This window comes from Ailuropoda melanoleuca, chromosome 2 (genome assembly GCF_002007445.2).
Source record: "Ailuropoda melanoleuca isolate Jingjing chromosome 2, ASM200744v2, whole genome shotgun sequence".
NCBI lineage: Eukaryota > Metazoa > Chordata > Mammalia > Carnivora > Ursidae > Ailuropoda > Ailuropoda melanoleuca.
Window position 1 is genome coordinate 14,490,121 of NC_048219.1, and position 17,662 is coordinate 14,507,782.

Consider the following 17,662-nt stretch of genomic DNA (forward strand, 5'->3'; position numbering starts at 1 on the left):
GCTGTGGCCTGGTTCTTCCCCCACCGACTCCCAGACCGTGGCTGGCTCCTTCCAGAAGCCGCAGGCACACAGGGACAGAAAGCGTGGACACCAGTGTCAGATCACCAGTGTTCAAATCCCAGCTCTGCATTTCACTAGCTGTTGTTCATAAGTGAGTCCGTGTGAACTTGGGTCACTTTGGAGCCTACCTTCCTGGGGGGTCAGATGGAGACGAATGATAATAATGGTCTCTACAGCCCGGGGTTGCTGTGAGGGCGACATGCATGAATGCGGGTCAAGTGCCCGAACGTGGCCGGCACTGAGTAAGTGCTCGACAAATGTTACTACTACTGCCGACCTTGCCAATGTCTCTACACCGGAAGCTGATCCCTGTTCTACCCTAGTGCCACATCCCCTTACAGGCAGCGGGGAGGACTAGCCCTCTGGGAGACCCTGGCATGAGCGTGGGGCAGGGTGCTGCGTGTGCACACAGAATTACGTGACCTTGCATCGTGCTTCCAGCACTGATCTGCTGTGTGCTCATGGGCAAACCACCCACCCTCTCTGTTTTTCCAGGTGAAACTCAGGTTTCCTTCCAGCTCTAACTTGAAAGTGATAATGAGGCGGCTACCCCCTCACGGGGCAGGGGGGTGGTAAGGAGGAGGTGTGACTGGGAAGTCCAGCAATGGAGGGTGGGGGGCACTGGTAGGGTGCGGAGGAAGGAAGCTTGTCCGGGAAGCTTCTGGGTGGGTGCTGTGCTTCTGACTCATGATCTGAGGTGGGGTTCATATCCCCCCATTCCAGCTCCTCTCTGCCTGCAAAGTGGTCCCATTGCTGCTGTCAGTGAAAGGGAGCCTGGGCTCAAAGAGCATCACTGAATTCAAGCAGGAGACAATGCAGCCAGGCGTCCAGGGAAATTAACTGGTAGTCAGGAGAGCAGGAAAGCAGGGTCAGTTCTGCAAGGCGATGCGGAGTGGCTGTTTCTGGCCAGGAGCCCTTGTGAGCATGGGCCCTGGTGCCCCAGCATCCCAGCTAGGTGACAGCATCTGGGTCCCTCCTCTGCTCTCCTCGCTGCACTGTTTGCAGGGAAGGTGCGTGAGGGCGGAGCAGGCTGGCGGAGGTGCTGCTTGATGCTGAGGACAGTGGCTCGGTGGGGAGCTGGAACTAGGCTCTTGGAAGCCAATCTGAGCATCTTAGCGTGGAGGGAGGCAAGGGCATGCGATCTGCGGCAACGAGCCTGCATCAGGCTTATTTATGCCGCTTCCCTTTGATCGGGAGCCCTGCTTCGAGATGGGCTCATGTGTAATGCATGAGAGATGCTCTGGCACAGTCAAAGGGCTGGGCCGCAGCCTGGGGACAGGCACGAGCAGGCACGCTTGCACCAGCACACATACACACACACACACACACACGCATGCATGCACCATTACACGCACATGCAGACACATGCACGCAGGGGCCATCACACACACACACACACACACACACACACAAGCTATTACACATATAGATGCAGGGGCTACGACACCCAGGGATGCCCATCCCCCCACGCTCACCTGTCTGGATACACCCACAGGCACATTCAGGCAGATAGACACACATATAATCTCCATGCCCAGAGACATACAACCTGTACACACTCACAGGCACACATCCACATGCCCAGAGCACGGAGATGCACGCACACGCCTTGCCAGCAACTACAGATTTTTGCAAATACTCGTGTCCAAGCACCAAGACACACATACACCTGCAGACTTGGTACACGGGCGCCCGTGTGTCCACGGGCACACCGAAATGCACGTTTCCGTGGCTTGCGTACTGCAGCACACACACAGGCGAACACATACTCATGTACTGCTCACACTCACGAACACACAGCCAGGGTGCTGGAGAGTTCTACCGTGCCTGTGACAATGCTTTGATCCACCCCAAATGCACAACAGTGACCGCTCAGGAAGGCCACATGGGCCACTTCTTGGTGGCAGCAGCAATGTCACAGGAGCGGAGCCCCTTTCCTCTCTCTCTCCTCTTCGCTAAACGTCTGTTTCCACCCTCAAGGAAGGTCACAGGGAGGCCAGGGGAGGAGAGAGTGCTGGTGGGGCTCTGATGCACAAGAGGGAGAGGCTTTCCCTCCCAGTTCTCTCCTTCTGTCCCCTCTCCTCCCTCAGGCCCGGCTGGAGGCTCAGGCCATCCCTCCTCCGCCTCAGCCTGGAGGGAGCCCAGAGCTGGGGGATGTGGAACCAGGGCCCAGGTTTCCAAGTGACTAATAAATAAATAAATGGAGGAAGGGACCCACGGNGGAGAGTGCTGGCGGGGCTCTGATGCACAAGAGGGAGAGGCTTTCCCTCCCAATTCTCTCCTTCTGTCCCCTCTCCTCCCTCAGGCCCGGCTGGAGGCTCAGGCCATCCCTCCTCCGCCTCAGCCTGGAGGGAGCCCAGAGCTGGGGGATGTGGAACCAGGGCCCAGGTTTCCAAGTGACTAATAAATAAATAAATGGAGGAAGGGACCCACGGCCCCCTGAGTTTCCAAATCCTGACCATTTGGGAGAAACCATGAGAACAGAGGTTCTCAGTGTGGCCCCTGGACCAGTAGCAGCAGCAGCACCTGGGAACTCACTAGAAACGCACATTCTTGGCCCTGCCCCAGACCTACTAAACCCAGAGGGTGGGGCGGGGCGCCTGGGTGGCAAAGCGGTTAAGCGTCTGCCTTTGGCTCAGGGCGTGATCCCGGCGTTATGGGATCGAGCCCCACATCAGGCTCTTCTGCTATGAGCCTGCTTCTTCCTCTCCCACTCCCCCTGCTTGTGTTCCCTCTCTCGCTGGCTGTCTCTATCTTTGTCGAATAAATAAATAAAAATATTAAAAAAAAAATAAAAATAAAACAGGGTGGGGCCCAGGAATCTGGGTTCTCCCCAGCCTCCCAGGTGATTGGGGTGCACACTCGAGTCTGAGAACCATGGCCTAGCACCTGGGCTTTTGGAGGAAGGCAGACCTGGGCCCTTCAGCTGTGAGTTCTTGGACAACTGCCTTCATCACTCCGAGCCTTGGTTGCTACATGTGTAAGTGGAAATAATTGCAGTGCCCATTTCACAGGATTGGTCACGAAGATTCAGTGAGGCCAAGCCATTAGTCTGACCAGCTGTGAACTCTTGGTGGTGGTAGGTCTTGTGATTTTTACTTTCATTTCCAGAAGGACATTTACCGGTTCTCAGGGTCCGTCAGTCTCCTAAACCCAGCTACCCTAGTTGGTGAAAAACCTTGGGGAACACCACCGTCCAAAGCAGGAGGAGCAGGAAAGCCCTGGTCAGATCCCTATCAGAACAGTAACCCGAGCAGGTGACGGGGGCTTGATCCGGACCCCCGCAGTCCAAGAGTGTAACGAGCGAAGAAATGTTCATGAACGCTTTTTCAAGTCTGAACCTCCTCCCTTCCTTGAAGGATGTGCCCCCTGCTGCCCTCTCAGTGGTGGAGAGGTCACAGCCAAGGGCAGGCCAGGCTCTTGAGACATGGACGCCACGGAGACCTTAAGCCAAGGCCAGGGAGCCCACCGGCCCCCACACCTGTTTGTGTGTCTGGGCCACGCTTCTCCTTCCCCCTTTTCCAGCCTCATCCTTCCCCCTGTCCTTCTCTGAGGATTGAAGAAAACGGCACATTGACCCTGTTGTCCCAGGTATAAAGATGTGTAGGATCTGTGCCGGGACCGACTCAGGAGGCCATAACCTCATCAAAGCTCCCCAAAGCCAACTGGTCTCAAACAGGAAGGGATGGCCTGAGCCCTGGGCATTCCTGGCCCACTGATGCTGTGAAGTTAGGGGCGGACAGCGAAGGGGGTGGGAGGGTCAGCTCGTGGCACTGCAAGAGAGGGACAGCGTCTCACCTTGAAGAAGGTCATGGTGGCCCCGTCCTTGACAGCCCCGTACTCGATTCTGGTTTGCTTGGCCAGGTCGTCAGCGGAGTCGATGGGCGACTCCATGCGCTCCACGGTGAGAAAGGCAGCCAGGTTGGCCGTGTAGGAGGAGATGATGATGAGGGTGAAGAACCACCAGATACCGCCGATGATGCGCGTGGACAGGGCCCTGGGCACGAGCTCAGACCCTGGGAGGATGGAGAAGGCAGGCGGTCCCGGACACGGTCTAGGGCTGCTCAGCCCCCTCTGCCTCACAGACCCCACCAATAATCTCCTATCAGCTCCGTAGAGGTTCTCCGTGACCCCCTGGACCAGCAGCGGCAGCGGCAACCTCTGGGAGCATGTCAGCGATGCACACGCTCAGGCCCCTTCCCTGGCCCTACGGAGGGGTGGGCCCAGCAATCTGGGGCTGGGAAGCCCTCCGGGTGGTTCCGATGCAGCCTCAAATTTCAGAACCACTGCTCTAGCATGGGCACGTTTCTCGGGCTCGTCAGCCCCTGTCGTCTCTGGTTTGGAACACCTGGGAGTAGAAACCCCGGGGCTCTGCACTGACTCCCGCTCCCCACTCTGTGATTGTGCCAGACGCTTTCCCTCTCCGGACCTGGCAAAGCCCGGAGACTCATCCTTCCTCTGTCCCAGCCTCCCCCGAATACCGTGAGGCTGCGGCGGTGTAACTGCAGAAAGTATGTTGCAAATACGGGCGGTACAAACACAGATTGTCTGCTGGTGCTTTGCAGGAGGAGAAAAATCAACATTTTTGAAGCTCGTTGCCGAAATAGATCACTCTTCCTACCCGACCTTGGGTGTGGAGCACAATTCAGATGAAACCTTCTAACTGAAGTAATTAACTAGGCGGCTTTCAAGAGATTTAAATAGCAAGTGACTCCTGAACTTTCCAGAATATTTGGACCTGCCATCTGAAAAGTGTCTGCTTTGATATGGATGATTTTTTTTTCCTCCATGAAATCACTCAAAGGAGAGTTTTTCAAATACATAACTATTTTTCTCCCTCCTAATCAAAACCTCGAAGGGGAATACATCAGGGGCCGGGGATTTGAATAGCAGCCAGGGGGAGGGCAAGGAGAAGCGATTACTGCGCTGGGGGGCTGCCAGATCTTTCCCAACTGTCACCAAGAAAGGATAATGGACAAAGAAGCAAGGTGAGGCTTCAGGACACTCATCAATAGCGGGGACAGGAAGAGACTTTCTCGTGCAAAGCCGCCTGTCACTTCCCAGCTCTGGGGACCACTGAGGCTCCCCAGGCTCCCCTCCCCACCCCGCCACACGCAGCCTCACCCACCTGCTCCCTCCACCCCCAGGTTGGATTAGGGATAGAGCTTCCCCCCCAAGAAGACAAGGACTTGTTGGTCTGGTGGACTGGGCCAGGCTCGGCGGGACTGTTTCCCAGGCCCCTGGGCTGGCCTCTGTCATGGCTGGGAGATCGCTCGAGCTGGGGAGTTGGGGGCAGATTTCTCTCTCCTCTTCCTTCATTCCAGCACCCAGCCCAGGGCTTGGCATGTAGTGGTCACTCGGGACACACTGGGATAATAGCGTTCATTTGGCCTTTGCTGACGGATGTCTACTGAGGGCCAGGGTTTGGCCTGGGCCTTGAGAACACATGCAGGTGAGTGAGGGACAGGGAATTCTTGGCCCCTTGGATCTCCTTCCCCTCCTTGCCCTCTTGTCACCCACTGTCCCTTAGTGGGATCCTAATATAGACAGAGACTTTGGTTCGACCCCCATCCTCCTATCCCATTCCTGGAGTTAAGAGGCTCTGGACCTGTGATGCGACAGGCAGAAACAATGAGCTCGTGGCTCCTGCCCAGAAAGGCTTGGGGGGGGTTTCCTCGGGGAGCGGGGCTCCTCTCCTGGCACCTGCCCTTCAGCCCATGGTGTTTCTGCAGCCAGCGCAGGTGCTTTGCTCTCTGAGACATTTGAGCAGCTGCAGAGCTGGCCGAAGAGTAGGCCACCAGGCCAGGGTCTGGGGCAATACACCAGCCCTCCCTCTAGAGGATGTCAGAAAATGCTGTCCTTCTGTGCATACCATCCCTGATGCACTCAGGCTGATATCCCCACCTCACTCCCAGGCTCCCCATGGCCAGGTGGTCCTCGAATCCTGTCCCTGCTACATCCTGAAGTTCTCGGAGTCCATCTCTGTCCTCTACCCCCATGGCCACAATCCCGGTTCAAGTCTCATCCTCTCATTTCTGCACTGGCCTCCCACCCAGTCTCCCTGCCTCCAGTCTCCCCCATCCTCTGCTCAACTGGACCCAGCCAGAGTCTAAGGTGATGGGGCCATCATTGGGGTTGGCCCCAGCAAGCAGGATGCTGGATGTCCGCTGCAACTGGAGGAGGAGAGGTTAGGGCTGAGCCCGGCATGTCACAAGGGGTATGGCTTTAGCCTCAGACCCCAAGCCAGTCCGGCCACAGGACGGGTGGAGGACGGGGACCTGGGACAAGCGTACACCCCCAAGTCTCCAGGGGTCTCCAACCTGCTGGCAGCTCAGCAGGTCTGAGGCTGCCCTGGAGGCTGCGTGGGCTTTGCTGACGCCAGACAGGAGGCCCCCTCACCCCTGGAGAGGAGAGCCCCGGGGAGAGAGGGCACCTACCTTGCTGCATCAAGGACCCCATCCCGAACCAGAAGCTGTTGAGCAGAGTGAAGTTGTTCTCTACCACCTCGGAGCCAGGGTTGCAGGGATGAGCATCGTACCACTCGTAAGGGCTGAACCTGCAGCAGGGAGAGGGGAGCGGTGGGGCGGGCTGCAGAGAGTCGGGAGGGAAGGGGGCCCATGCCACGGCGGGCTGCCTGCTTAGCAGACATCGATGTGCCACGTTAGCACCGATTTACTTAGTGTTCTGCTGGGGAGGCAGGGAGTGGGGATGAGGGCCATTCTGCCTTTTGTTCTGATTGTTACTGCCCTTTTCTGGTTGTAAAAGTAATTCCGCGGTATCTCTTAAAATTGAAAGCGCACATGCCCTTCAACCTAGCAATTCCGCGACTCATTATCCAGCCGAGAAAAAAACGCCCGTACGCGAGCATAAAGAGAAGCACGCGGGGCTGTTTATCAAGGCATTGTTTGTAATAGCGGAAAACTGGAAACAGCCTAAATGTCCTTCAACAGCAAAATGATGAAGTCAACTCTGTCAGAAGCGCGCGCCGCCGTGTCACACAGCTCAGAGAGCGAGAGGCGTCTGGATGTAGTGACAGGGAAAGATCTTCCACCCATACGGTTTGGTTAAAAAAAAAAAAAGTGATGAAAAATAAGAACAATATAATCACATTTATATAAATAGATTCCTAAAGAGAGAGCTCTAGGCCTCTTGACGTACATGTGTATACAAACATGTTGGAAGAGTCTGGAAAGATTGCTATCTAAAAAATACCAGCGTTTACCTCTGGGGAGGGGAGTTGGGGGGCGGCAGGAATTTCAGGGCAGCCTGTTGCTTAATGTGGATTAGATGAATTTTTAAAAGTGAGAATCGGCTTTTCCATTACTTGTAGACTTAAAATGGGAAAAAAGCAAAACATACGCTTCATAAAATATTCAAACAGTACAGAAGAAAACAATGAAAAAGCACCAATACTCCGGGATCCCACCCCCGGCGAGAACAATGTGTTACATAATTGTGCAGATTTTCCTCTCTGAATATACAAATATCTGTATGACAGGGCAAAATTGTTCCTTAAAGCCCCCCGCTGCCTTCGAAGGAAGAGAAGTCCTGATAACCGGAGGGATCTTGTTTGCTGCACGAATTCCAGGCAAGGACACGTAAGCCGGAGGAAGCTAGAGAGCTCTGGGGAGATTGGGAGACCCTGGGGAGAGCCCCCGAGGGGCTGGCGTGGCTGGCGTGGGGTAGGATGCTGAGATGAGAGGCCCAAAAGGAGAGGCACGTACAGCAGAATTTTGTTTTGCTTTTTAATGTATGATATGCTTTCAGTATGATATTGTGACTTTTCCATCCCCCTTTTAAAAGCTTTAATAAATTATACATTGATCACCAAAGCTCGCGTGAGAAGAATTTTGTTTTCACAAAGTGGGAAGATGCCACACAGATGACATTTTGAAGTGAGGCTTCAAACCAACACGGGGATATTCAAAGGGAAGGACCACAAACTGGCCAGAGGCTCTACAAATCCACAAGGAAGAGATAAAGGCTGAAGAGAGGAGAGGTGGAGGCTGCTATGGGAAGCTTCTGGAGAAAGCCTCGGGAGAGCAGTGCCTTCAGCGGTCCCCGCATTCCCCCTGTGAAGTCCTGGGAGAGGGGTGTCCGCGGGACTGCCGAGGGAGCTGGTGGGCGACTGTGTAACAAGGTGGGCCCTTCCCGGGGGTCTGGGGAGGCGGGGGTCAGGCTGATGCGTGCCTCCCAGGTGCACGCAGGAGGGGGAGTCCCTGCTGCGGTGCATTGGCCCGAACGCCAAGTTGCAGCCAGGTGTAAGGACATCGGGCCAACAGTGTTTCCCTGGACCCGACGGGCCCAAGCAGAAGAGAGGTCCAGCCCAGCTGCACCTTGAATCTTGTCCGAAAAGGGCAACAGGACTGTGACAGGGAGAGGCCATGAGGCAGGGGCTGCTGGGAGGCCACGTGCTGATTGGGGGAGCAGACCAACCAGAGGTCTGATGTGGGAACAAAGGTAGGGATGTTGAGGACTCTACTGGACTCAACCTTCTAATTTCTGAATTGAAACAGTGTTTGCGATGAGAGAGAAACCTGGGGTTTCTGTGACCTGGAAGCGAGCCAAAAAGTGACAGACCCTGGCGAGACTTTCACAGGGCAAGGAGAACCTCAGCTTTGAGCACACTGGAAGGTTGGGGGTGGGGGGAGACACAGTGAAGATGATTTTGGGTAAAACCTCACAAGTCCTGCGTGTCTTACACACATACACGATACCTGTGACCGTTTTTAAACACAAGAAAATGTCCTACCATAGTGCTACCTAGAACTTGGACTTTTCACTTAATATGTCACCAGCCTCTTTCCAGATCGGTCTTCCGGATCTGCCGTACTCTTGCAACTACTTCAGAGAGTGTTTTCAACCCCTCCCTGTGGCCAGTGCTTGGTCCGTCCCTGTCCCCCACTGTCGCACACTCTGCCAGAAGAAACAGCCCTGGGGACACCTCCATGGGCACCTGTGCCGAAGGGAGGCCCTATCCTCTTAGGAGAGGCTCTCTAGATTTGGGGGGACTGTAATGTGGGGTTCAGTGGTGACTTTCAAGAGGATAAATTCCCAGGGGCGGACCTGCTTCTCATGATCAAACTGCCTGGCTCTAAAACGGGCCTCTCGGTCATCAAGTGCTGCAAGGGCCCGGCTCCTTGCTACCCCTTGAGGTGGACAGTGCAATGGGGGCCCGTTTTACAGACGGGGAGGTGGTTTGGAGCAGTCAGGGGAGGGCGCCCCTGCAGTCAGGGAGCTGGAGGGTCCCGACTCTAACCCCAAAGCCACAGGAGAGAACAGAGGCGGGCTGCATGCTGGAAAGTAAGGAAGATGCCACCGGAGTTAGTGACAGATCTTGGATTCATGGCTCGCAGCTGCAAAGGACCGTCAGTCTTGCACGTAGGTGGGAGCTAGTGGAGGCCGGCCTAGCAATACTCGGTCTCCAGTCATGGGAGAAGCTGACGTCCAGCCCCAGTGACAGCTGTAGATGGAGCACCGGCTGGCTGGGACCATCTCTTCCCCGGGATGCTGATATGCACCAGATGTGACAGGACCGTGACCCCCAGGAGCTGGCGGGGGTGGGCAGCTCACCCTCAGCCTGGCCTCTGGGATCAGGCACGTAGGACCATCTTCTTGCCGTCAGCGCCAACTGTCCTGCCCTCCATGGTGAGAACGCACCCTCCCTCCCTCCTTCTGACTTCCTACCTCTCCAGGCATAAAGCAGACTGTGCCGGTGGCAGAGAAAAGCCTTGGTCAATGCGTGGCCTCCTGGTGTTAGACAGACCCAGGCCAGGCCAGGCCAGTTTGCAAGACAGCCAGCCCTGTAACCTGCTGCAGCTGCCCTGCAGGGGCCCGGGCCCTGCCCACGCTTCGCCGACCCCATCTCTCGGGCAGCGGCGTCCAGGTCTCCAGCTGCCAGCATGGAGCGGTACAAAGGACGCAGGCCACACGGAGGGGGGACAGAGGGCCACAGCCACCCTAGAGATGTGCGGTGCTCGACTCTGACAGCGTCAGAAGAAAATCGAGTTAGTGGCTACCTATAAAAGCCACAAGGTGTCACATAAAAAATCTGAGTCTCTCTTGTTTAGAGAACATGAACGCTGCAGCACCGGCCCCGCATTCCTGCTGAGCTCCGTCTCCGGCCAGATGTGTGTCCTCCAGGCCACTGCGGGCTCTCCCCCTCCCCGCCTCTCCTCCCTCATGCTTCCTGTCTGGCCCCGTGGGTGCCTGTGTTCGCTACCCCGATTTCAAATGGACAATGTCTTGCTCGGGAGTCCGGCTCTGTAAGGAAAAGCTTTCTGACCTTGGGCACTGGCTGAGCTGCCCTGAGCCTCATTTGCTGCTTCTGTGAAGTGGGGAGAACTAGCCCCACCTCACAGGGCCTTTGTAAGGATCAGAAGGAGTGGGTATGAATAACGTGTTACGTATATGATAATTGTACTACGACGCTACTCATGGCCCTGTGGCCAGGTCCCTTGTCCCTTTCCTGTCCCCTCAGGCGTCCTGTGTCATTCCAGCAGCTACAGAAGTCCCATCTCTTCCAGAGAGTTTTCCCAGCCGAACCTGGGGAAGGGAACCCTACTGTCCCTGTCAGGAAGCAGGAGGCGAAAAGCAGGCTGAAAGGCCAGGAGGGGGGACTGGCTGCACACCGGAGTATTGCTGGAGAAGCTGGAGCTGTTTTCCAGGGGGAGGGGAGCCCAGAGCGGGCTGGAGCTGCTAAAATTACGGCAAGAGCTCTGGAGAGTGGCTCCTGCATTCAAAGGCTTGTTAGGCCGTTAGAGGAAGAGGCGTAATGAAGGTCTCTCCCACAGGCTGGGCTGCTGGCGGGCCAGAGCAGGCAGGCGGCACCCGCCAGCTGGCCAGTGAGGGTTTCGGAGGCAGGACAATTTCATCCCTCACATCCTTCCCTTTGGTCTCTCTCTGCGCGGGAGGAGGGAACGAAAGGGAGCAGGGTGGGAGGAAGGCTTTCAAAGAAGACTCAGGAGAAAAAAAGGCCCAAACACGAAGTCCTTGGATCTCAGATTGCCTCTCCAGAGAAGTCTCTCTCTGCACCTTGTTAGGATTTAGAGAAAAAAGAACAGGGGCAGGGACTCGGGCTGGAGCCTGGAAGGAGGGGGCAGAGGGCCCAGGGCCCAGGAGCCACCACCTTGGGGCGGGGGCAAAGGACAAATGTCTAGGTGGCCAGGGATGTGGATTACAGATAGAACCCTAGGTGATGAGAGTTCAAAAGCCCGTCACTTGTTGCTAGGATGGCCTCGGTGAGCCTCAGATGTCTCCCTTTCAGGGAGGTGGGGGTCTGAGAGAATTGTGTCACATAATGCCTGTAAAGCACAGAGCACGGTGCTCGGCAAACACCAGGTGCTCAGCAAACACCAAGCCAAACCTGTGCCCTAGTGAGCTCCTCCCACCATCCACCAGCAAGTATGTGTGTTGTGTCTCCTTCATGAGAATGACCGAACACGTTAGGAGGTTGCCAGCATGTGTTACGGGTAGGGATGTACGTGCCAAGTGTTTGCACGTGTGCACGTGTGTGTTTATGTGGCACGATTCCTCCTGCTGTGTGGACCGAGCAGACAGTCTGTTTTCCAAATTTCAGTCCACTCACTGGACCACGCAATGGACTTAAGTCTGTTGTCCTGGGTGCCTGGCCCAGGGGGTGCAGCTCCGGGCAATGACTTAACCTCTCCAAGTCCGCTCACAGGGCCTGGGATATGACTGCTGCCTCCCGGTCATGGACAAGGACCAGGGGAAGACCTGGGGGATTCAAGCTCGGGGCAGGGGGAGGCGGGTGTAAGGAATGTTCCTCAAGGGATGTAAAGGAATCTGGCCTCAGCGACGGAGAGGAGAGCAGCCGCAGCAGTGGCCTGACCCAGGGCCTTCTCCGCTAAGGACTGACGAGGTGGGGACCCGTCCGGCTCCCTGGAGCCCCGACCTTGGGCCAGAGCTCTGGCCAAGGCACGGCCCTTACCTGGCAATGACAAAGAGGACACAGCTGACCCCCAGATAGGCGAGGAGCACGTACATCCAGATGTCTGGGGACAGGGGGTTGAGGAAGGAGAAGACACTGGGGTTGGTGCCGTTGGGCTTTCGATACAGGATGCTCACTCCGAGTGTCATGAAGGGCTTGGAGAAGTCAATGGCCTTCTCGCGGACATGGGTGATGGTCAGGGGGGCCACGGCCAGATCCGCCTTCTGCGATGAGAGACACACACAGAGACAGACATGAGCAAAGCCTCAGACTAGCAGGGGACAGGCACCTCTTCTTGGAGGAGGGGAGGCATGGGAGTGGAGTCCCTTTCCAGGGCCTTGGGTCACTTGACCACAATGTTTACAACTCCTTCTCCTGTGCCAGGCCATGCCCAGCGTGCTGGGGAGACAGAGATGAATGAGACTGAACCCCTGTTCTCCAAGAGCTCACGGCCTTCAGGAAGAGGACTGCGGTATCGACATGCAGAGAGCGGAAGCCTAGGAAAACGATACCCATACGGTTCATTCTCAAAATGGTGCACTGTCAAACAGATACAGTTCAGCAATCTACAAATATTTAAAAATAGCTCATGTCCTTTACTGGTGACTTTCAAACATCATGAAGAGGACACAGAATCCAGAACAAACTTATTTGAATCTGCTTTCCTCTCCTAGCCACTTCTTGACTGCTTCTCCCTGTTCTGGATATTCTATACATCCTAAAAGCCTCAAATCCAGTTGGGCAAAAATAATACCCTCTTTGGTGGGGGAGGTGAGTCCAGAGCCCTCTTCAATAGGTGAGGGGAGGGAAGAGGACAAAGAAGATGAAGAAAGGAAGGGGGTGGGGAAGGCAAGGAATGTTCCTGTGCTGGTCAATTTAAGCTCATCACAGTTTTAATGAGGGTCATAATTAAAGGTCTATCTCTCTGGTGTGAGATTTTCCTGATTAAAAATCTGTAATCCCTCATTCCCATCTTTCCAGCCTCCTCCCCACGGCTCTCCTGCTCCATGAGGCCCCATTTAACTGCTTCCTGTTTCCCACATTCCCTTTTTCACCTCCATGCTTTGCACACACCGTGCCCTATTGAGAATGCCTTCTCCCTGTTGTCTCTTTACCACTTTCCATATTTCTTTGCACGTGCTACCGCCTCCAAGAAGCCCCCCCTGATAACCTTCAATGCTAAACCACCGTGAAACTTGCTCTGCCCCATGGCAAGGTCCTAACCTGCTCAGTCTGAATGCAGGATGTGTGGCCATGTGACTTTTTGTCTTATCTGCCTATTGGCCCGTGACTTCCTAAGTGCGGTCTGGCCGTAGCTGATGCACCTGTTTGTTTGTTCATTCCCAAACCCCATCTCAGCCTCTGCCATATTGTTTGTTAATAGTGTTTCCCTCTGGGAGGGCTCCTGTGGGTATTTACATATCAGAATGGGAACCAAGTTATCACTTCCCGGGAGTTGGGGGTGGGCAGGACAGAAAGAGAGGTCAGGTCCTAAAAACCAGCACTAAAGACCCTTTTGCAAAGGTGGTGTGGCTGCTTCTGAGACCCCTTTCCAAGGCAATAGTCTCTAGGCATTCACCCAATGACTTGGTCCAGATTCATTCATTCATTCATTCATTCATTCATTCATTCATTCATTTTATGAGCTCTGCTAAGCACTAGGAATACAGAGCTAAGCCAAGCAGACTTGGTTTCTGCCCCGGGGCTTACAATCGAGTGGGGGGAGACAGACATGAATCAAACTGTTTACTAAATGGTAGCTGTTGTTTTTTTTTTTTTAAAGATTTTATTTATTTATTTGACAGAGAGAGACAGCCAGCGAGAGAAGGAACACAAGCAGGGGGAGTGGAAGAGGAAGAAGCAGGCTTCCAGCAGAGGAGCCTGATGTGGGGCTTGATCCCAGAACACCGGGATCACGCCCTGAGCCAAAGGCAGACGCTTAACTACTGAGCCACCCAGGGACCCCTAAATGGTAGCTGTTAACACCATCTCTGACTTCACCAATCCTAGAATAGGAATGAGCAACCAAATTGAAATCAGACTTCAAGGAAGGGAAGCCTAATCCGGGTAGACCCTGCAGGTGACTCAGGCTGGGGGGGGGGGTTGCTGGCAAACACACAACCTTAACCTTGCAACCCCAATGTTTTCCCTTTTACTGGCAGCCCCCACAGCCGATGATTGACATTCGGAGCCCAAGGGTTCAGTGAACCTTAGAACCTGGGACGGACAGGAAGGAGGAGCCTATTACAAAGGACGCGTCATACTGGGACCTTCCTTTTGTCAATTTCTGAATGTGTGCGTTGGAACTTGCCTAGCTTTGAAGGGAGAGTAAGAAGAAATGCCCAGCGGCTGCCACCCTGGCCCCCTGGAGCCCTTAGGGTGTGTACAAAGGAATGCAACAGAAGGAGAGAACTGTCAGGGAAAGTGCTCAATACCTACTATGCTCCTGTCTGGGTTACAGGGCTAAGCAGGAGGCCCAGCTCCTGTTCTTACAGAGCTTCCGGTCAAGCGAGCCCCCGCTGGGGGATGTCGACAGGACTTGGTGGAGTGGGGACCAGGGTGGGACATCCTGGAAGGTTCCTTTTTTTCTGAGTTCTAGGATCCTCTATAATGTTGGCATAAGGGGGGTGTAGTGGGCTTTTGATTCTAGAACTTGGCCTCCCTTGGCCCTGTCCCTTCAAAGCACTTTGCTTTGGGAGGCTCTGCTCTGACTCCAAAGTCATCATCACTGTTCATATGGGGCTGGTCTCTGGGAATGGCTTCTGGAGCTTGGAGTGGGTTCTTGGGAAGAACCTCCAAGTCAATGGTGCCAATCTTCCTCTGGCTTTGATGGCAAGTTGGATGAAGGGACTAGTGACGGGAGGGTTGGAGTGTCTGCAGCCATGCTTGTTTCATGAGACGCAGTCCAGGACTGGCGAGGAAGCCAACTACAGGGCTGCGGGACCTCTTTCTTCCCCAGCACCGTCCTGAAACCTTCAGAATCTTCCCACCAGCTTCCTGCTTTCCAGGTCTCACAAGTCAGGAGGTCTCACAGGTTGGGAGGCGCAAGGCATCCACAGCATTCTGTGCCTACAGCAGAGAGTCAGCTGGTCAACCTGCCCTTCTTCAAGGGGAGCTTTGATGTGTGTTCTCCCTTGGGCTTCAGGAAGGCTGGCATTCTCTACTTTGATTTTGGTCTAGGCAGGAAACACTGCATTTCACCATTGGTTACGATTTCTCTGAAAAAGGCATTATTTTGTCCAACTTTCCTTGAAAGAGTGGAATAGATGTCAAGCCTCTGCTTTGTCAGCTCATTACGCAGCATGAAAGGTCCAACCTTGCCAGGTTCTTCCCGCTTGAGCAAGTTTTCTTTGAGGATGATTCATAAAATCATAGGCTGTCAGAGCTGGATGAGAAACATCTCTTCCAACCCTCTCTTTCTTATGGAGGGAAACTGAGGCTCAGAGAAGATCCAAGGCCTTTGCTCTCATAATCACTGTAGTCATGTCCTTGAACAAACCAAACCTCTGACTTGTCCAACACATTCATGGGTCTTACTGGTCATTTGTTGGCCCTGTCTGCCTGAGGACCTTCCATATTTTTTCTAAACCTCTACACTGGGCAGGAGAGCCCTTCCAGGACCTTACTTCATCCCCAGAAGCAGCTTTCCACTTCCCAAGAATCTGTCAGGACCCACTTGCCACCAGCCTCTCCTACTCTACTCCATACTGGCATGGGGTCACTTGGCACCATTTGCTCCACCACGTCCCCAGCAACCAGAATGAAGGCAAGAATGACTTAACCAGCTGCAGCTCTATATTTTGGCCCAGAGATCCAGCCACCTTGGCTGCTGGCTGGACACTAGCCTTGTCCCAGAAAGTGAAACCAGGAAAACCTCCTCTCAGATCCCAAGAACAAACTTGTGATCGCGGTCCCACGTCTGGCCACCTACCACTGATCAGCCTTCTCTTAATCCAAGGGTCCTCTCTGAGGAAAAGATCTGCCCCTGAACCCCAGCTTGTGCCTGTGTCTGATGTCCCTGTGGGCACCTGCCTACTTGCATTCTGGGCATGGTCTCCACCAGATTCCCCATCTCTGTGCTCTGCCTGTTGGTGGGGATCCCCCAGGGTGTCCTGTTGCTCCGACTGGGACCTGCTACAGGTAAAACTGTAGGAACCACGATCACTCCTGGATGAGTCCTATACGCCAAGCACGGTGAAGCGTGCCATCTGTACTGCCATATAGGGTTCTCCCAGCAGCCCCGGGTGGCAGTAAATGTTACCACCGCATTCTAGACGAGGGTGCTATGGCTCCATCAGGCTAGGACGTTTGTTCAAGCTCTCCTTGTCTGGGTGACCAGTGTTGCTGGCATAGCAGTGAGCATAGCTGCCTTCCGAGCTGGTGATCTAAGCCAGTACTTGGACCCACTTCACCGTGACCTCAGACCTCCATGAGAGCCACATGTAGGGGGTTGAATTATGCGCCCCCGTCCAAACATGTTCAAGTCCTAATCCCTAGTACCCGTGAACGTGACCTTACTTGGAAATAGGCTCTTTTTCTCCCCCCGCTAAAACAGTCTTTTATTCTTGCTGCTGAGATTAAACAGCATCAGAGAGCTTGCCAGGGGAGTATCTGGGGCTGTGCAAAGGGAGGATACGCTCTATCTTCAGAGGGCGTGTTCACCTCCCCAAAGATCGGGCTCTCCCTGGCTCCCGCTGCATGCCCCGAAACCCATCAGCGTGCTCAGCAGCCGCACTCCCGGGCGAGCAGTCCCGCGGGTTCTGACGGTGCAATGGCTCCTGGTAGGAGCTTGTGGGCATCTGGTCTCCGCGTTGTTGTGCCCTCACGTGCCCCCAGCAACACTCCCACATGGTTCAAATGCCCGTACTACCACCGCATACCTAGCCAAACAGCCAAAATTAAAAAAAGATCCCGATAATATCAAGTGCTGACGAGGATACAGAGCCACCGGATCTGTCCTACGCTGTGGGCGGGAACGTAAAATGGTGCAGCCACTCAGGTCACTGCTTACTAGAAAAGAACAGAACACAGGAACGGCTGCATGGAAGCGATGCATTGGGTAAGGTGCGTGGGAAGGTGCATGAGACTCCCACGTCCTCTCTCTCAGGGCATGCCACTCTCCTCGCCTCTCCACGAGTTCACCAATCTGGAGGCTCTGCCAACAGGGCCTTTGCAGAAGTACTCAAGCTAAGACGGAAGTCATTCTAGATTAGGGTGAACCTGACATCCTAGGCCTGGGGCCCTTATAAGCACAGAAGGGGACACACAGGGACACACAGAAGGGGACATCACAGGCCCTGTGATGCCAGAGACAGAGACCAGAGTGATGCAGGGTCAAGCCAAGGAACACCAAGGTTGCCGGCCACACCGGAAGCCAGGGCAGAGGCATGGGACACATTCTCTCTCCAAGGGGAGTTGGTCCCCTCTGCCGACACCTTGACTTCCGATTTCTGGCCTCCAGAGCTGAGAGAAGACATTTCTGTTGTTTTAAGCCACCTAGCTTGTGGTCATTTGCTGTGACAGCCCTGGGTCACCCCTACACCTGCCACTTAGGGCCTGGGCAGGATGCACGGAGCTCCTTTCACTGCCCCATTGAATGAGCAGGCTCTGCGGCTGGGCCCACCCTGCCCTGCCCTGAAGCTGGGCTGCACT

At 54.8% G+C, this 17,662-nt stretch overlaps 1 protein-coding gene across 1 annotated transcript in view; it reads right to left on the minus strand.

Moving 5' to 3' along the window:
• GRIK3 (glutamate ionotropic receptor kainate type subunit 3) overlaps positions 1 to 17,662 on the minus strand; it is a 217,464-nt gene that overhangs the window by 16,686 nt on the left and 183,116 nt on the right. The window contains exons 11-13 of the mRNA XM_034649429.1: positions 12,011 to 12,234; positions 6,498 to 6,616; positions 3,859 to 4,076 (exon numbers count right to left, since the gene is read on the minus strand). Coding sequence (XP_034505320.1) covers positions 3,859 to 4,076; positions 6,498 to 6,616; positions 12,011 to 12,234 — 561 coding nt within the window. The remainder of the gene's footprint in view (positions 1 to 3,858; positions 4,077 to 6,497; positions 6,617 to 12,010; positions 12,235 to 17,662) is intronic.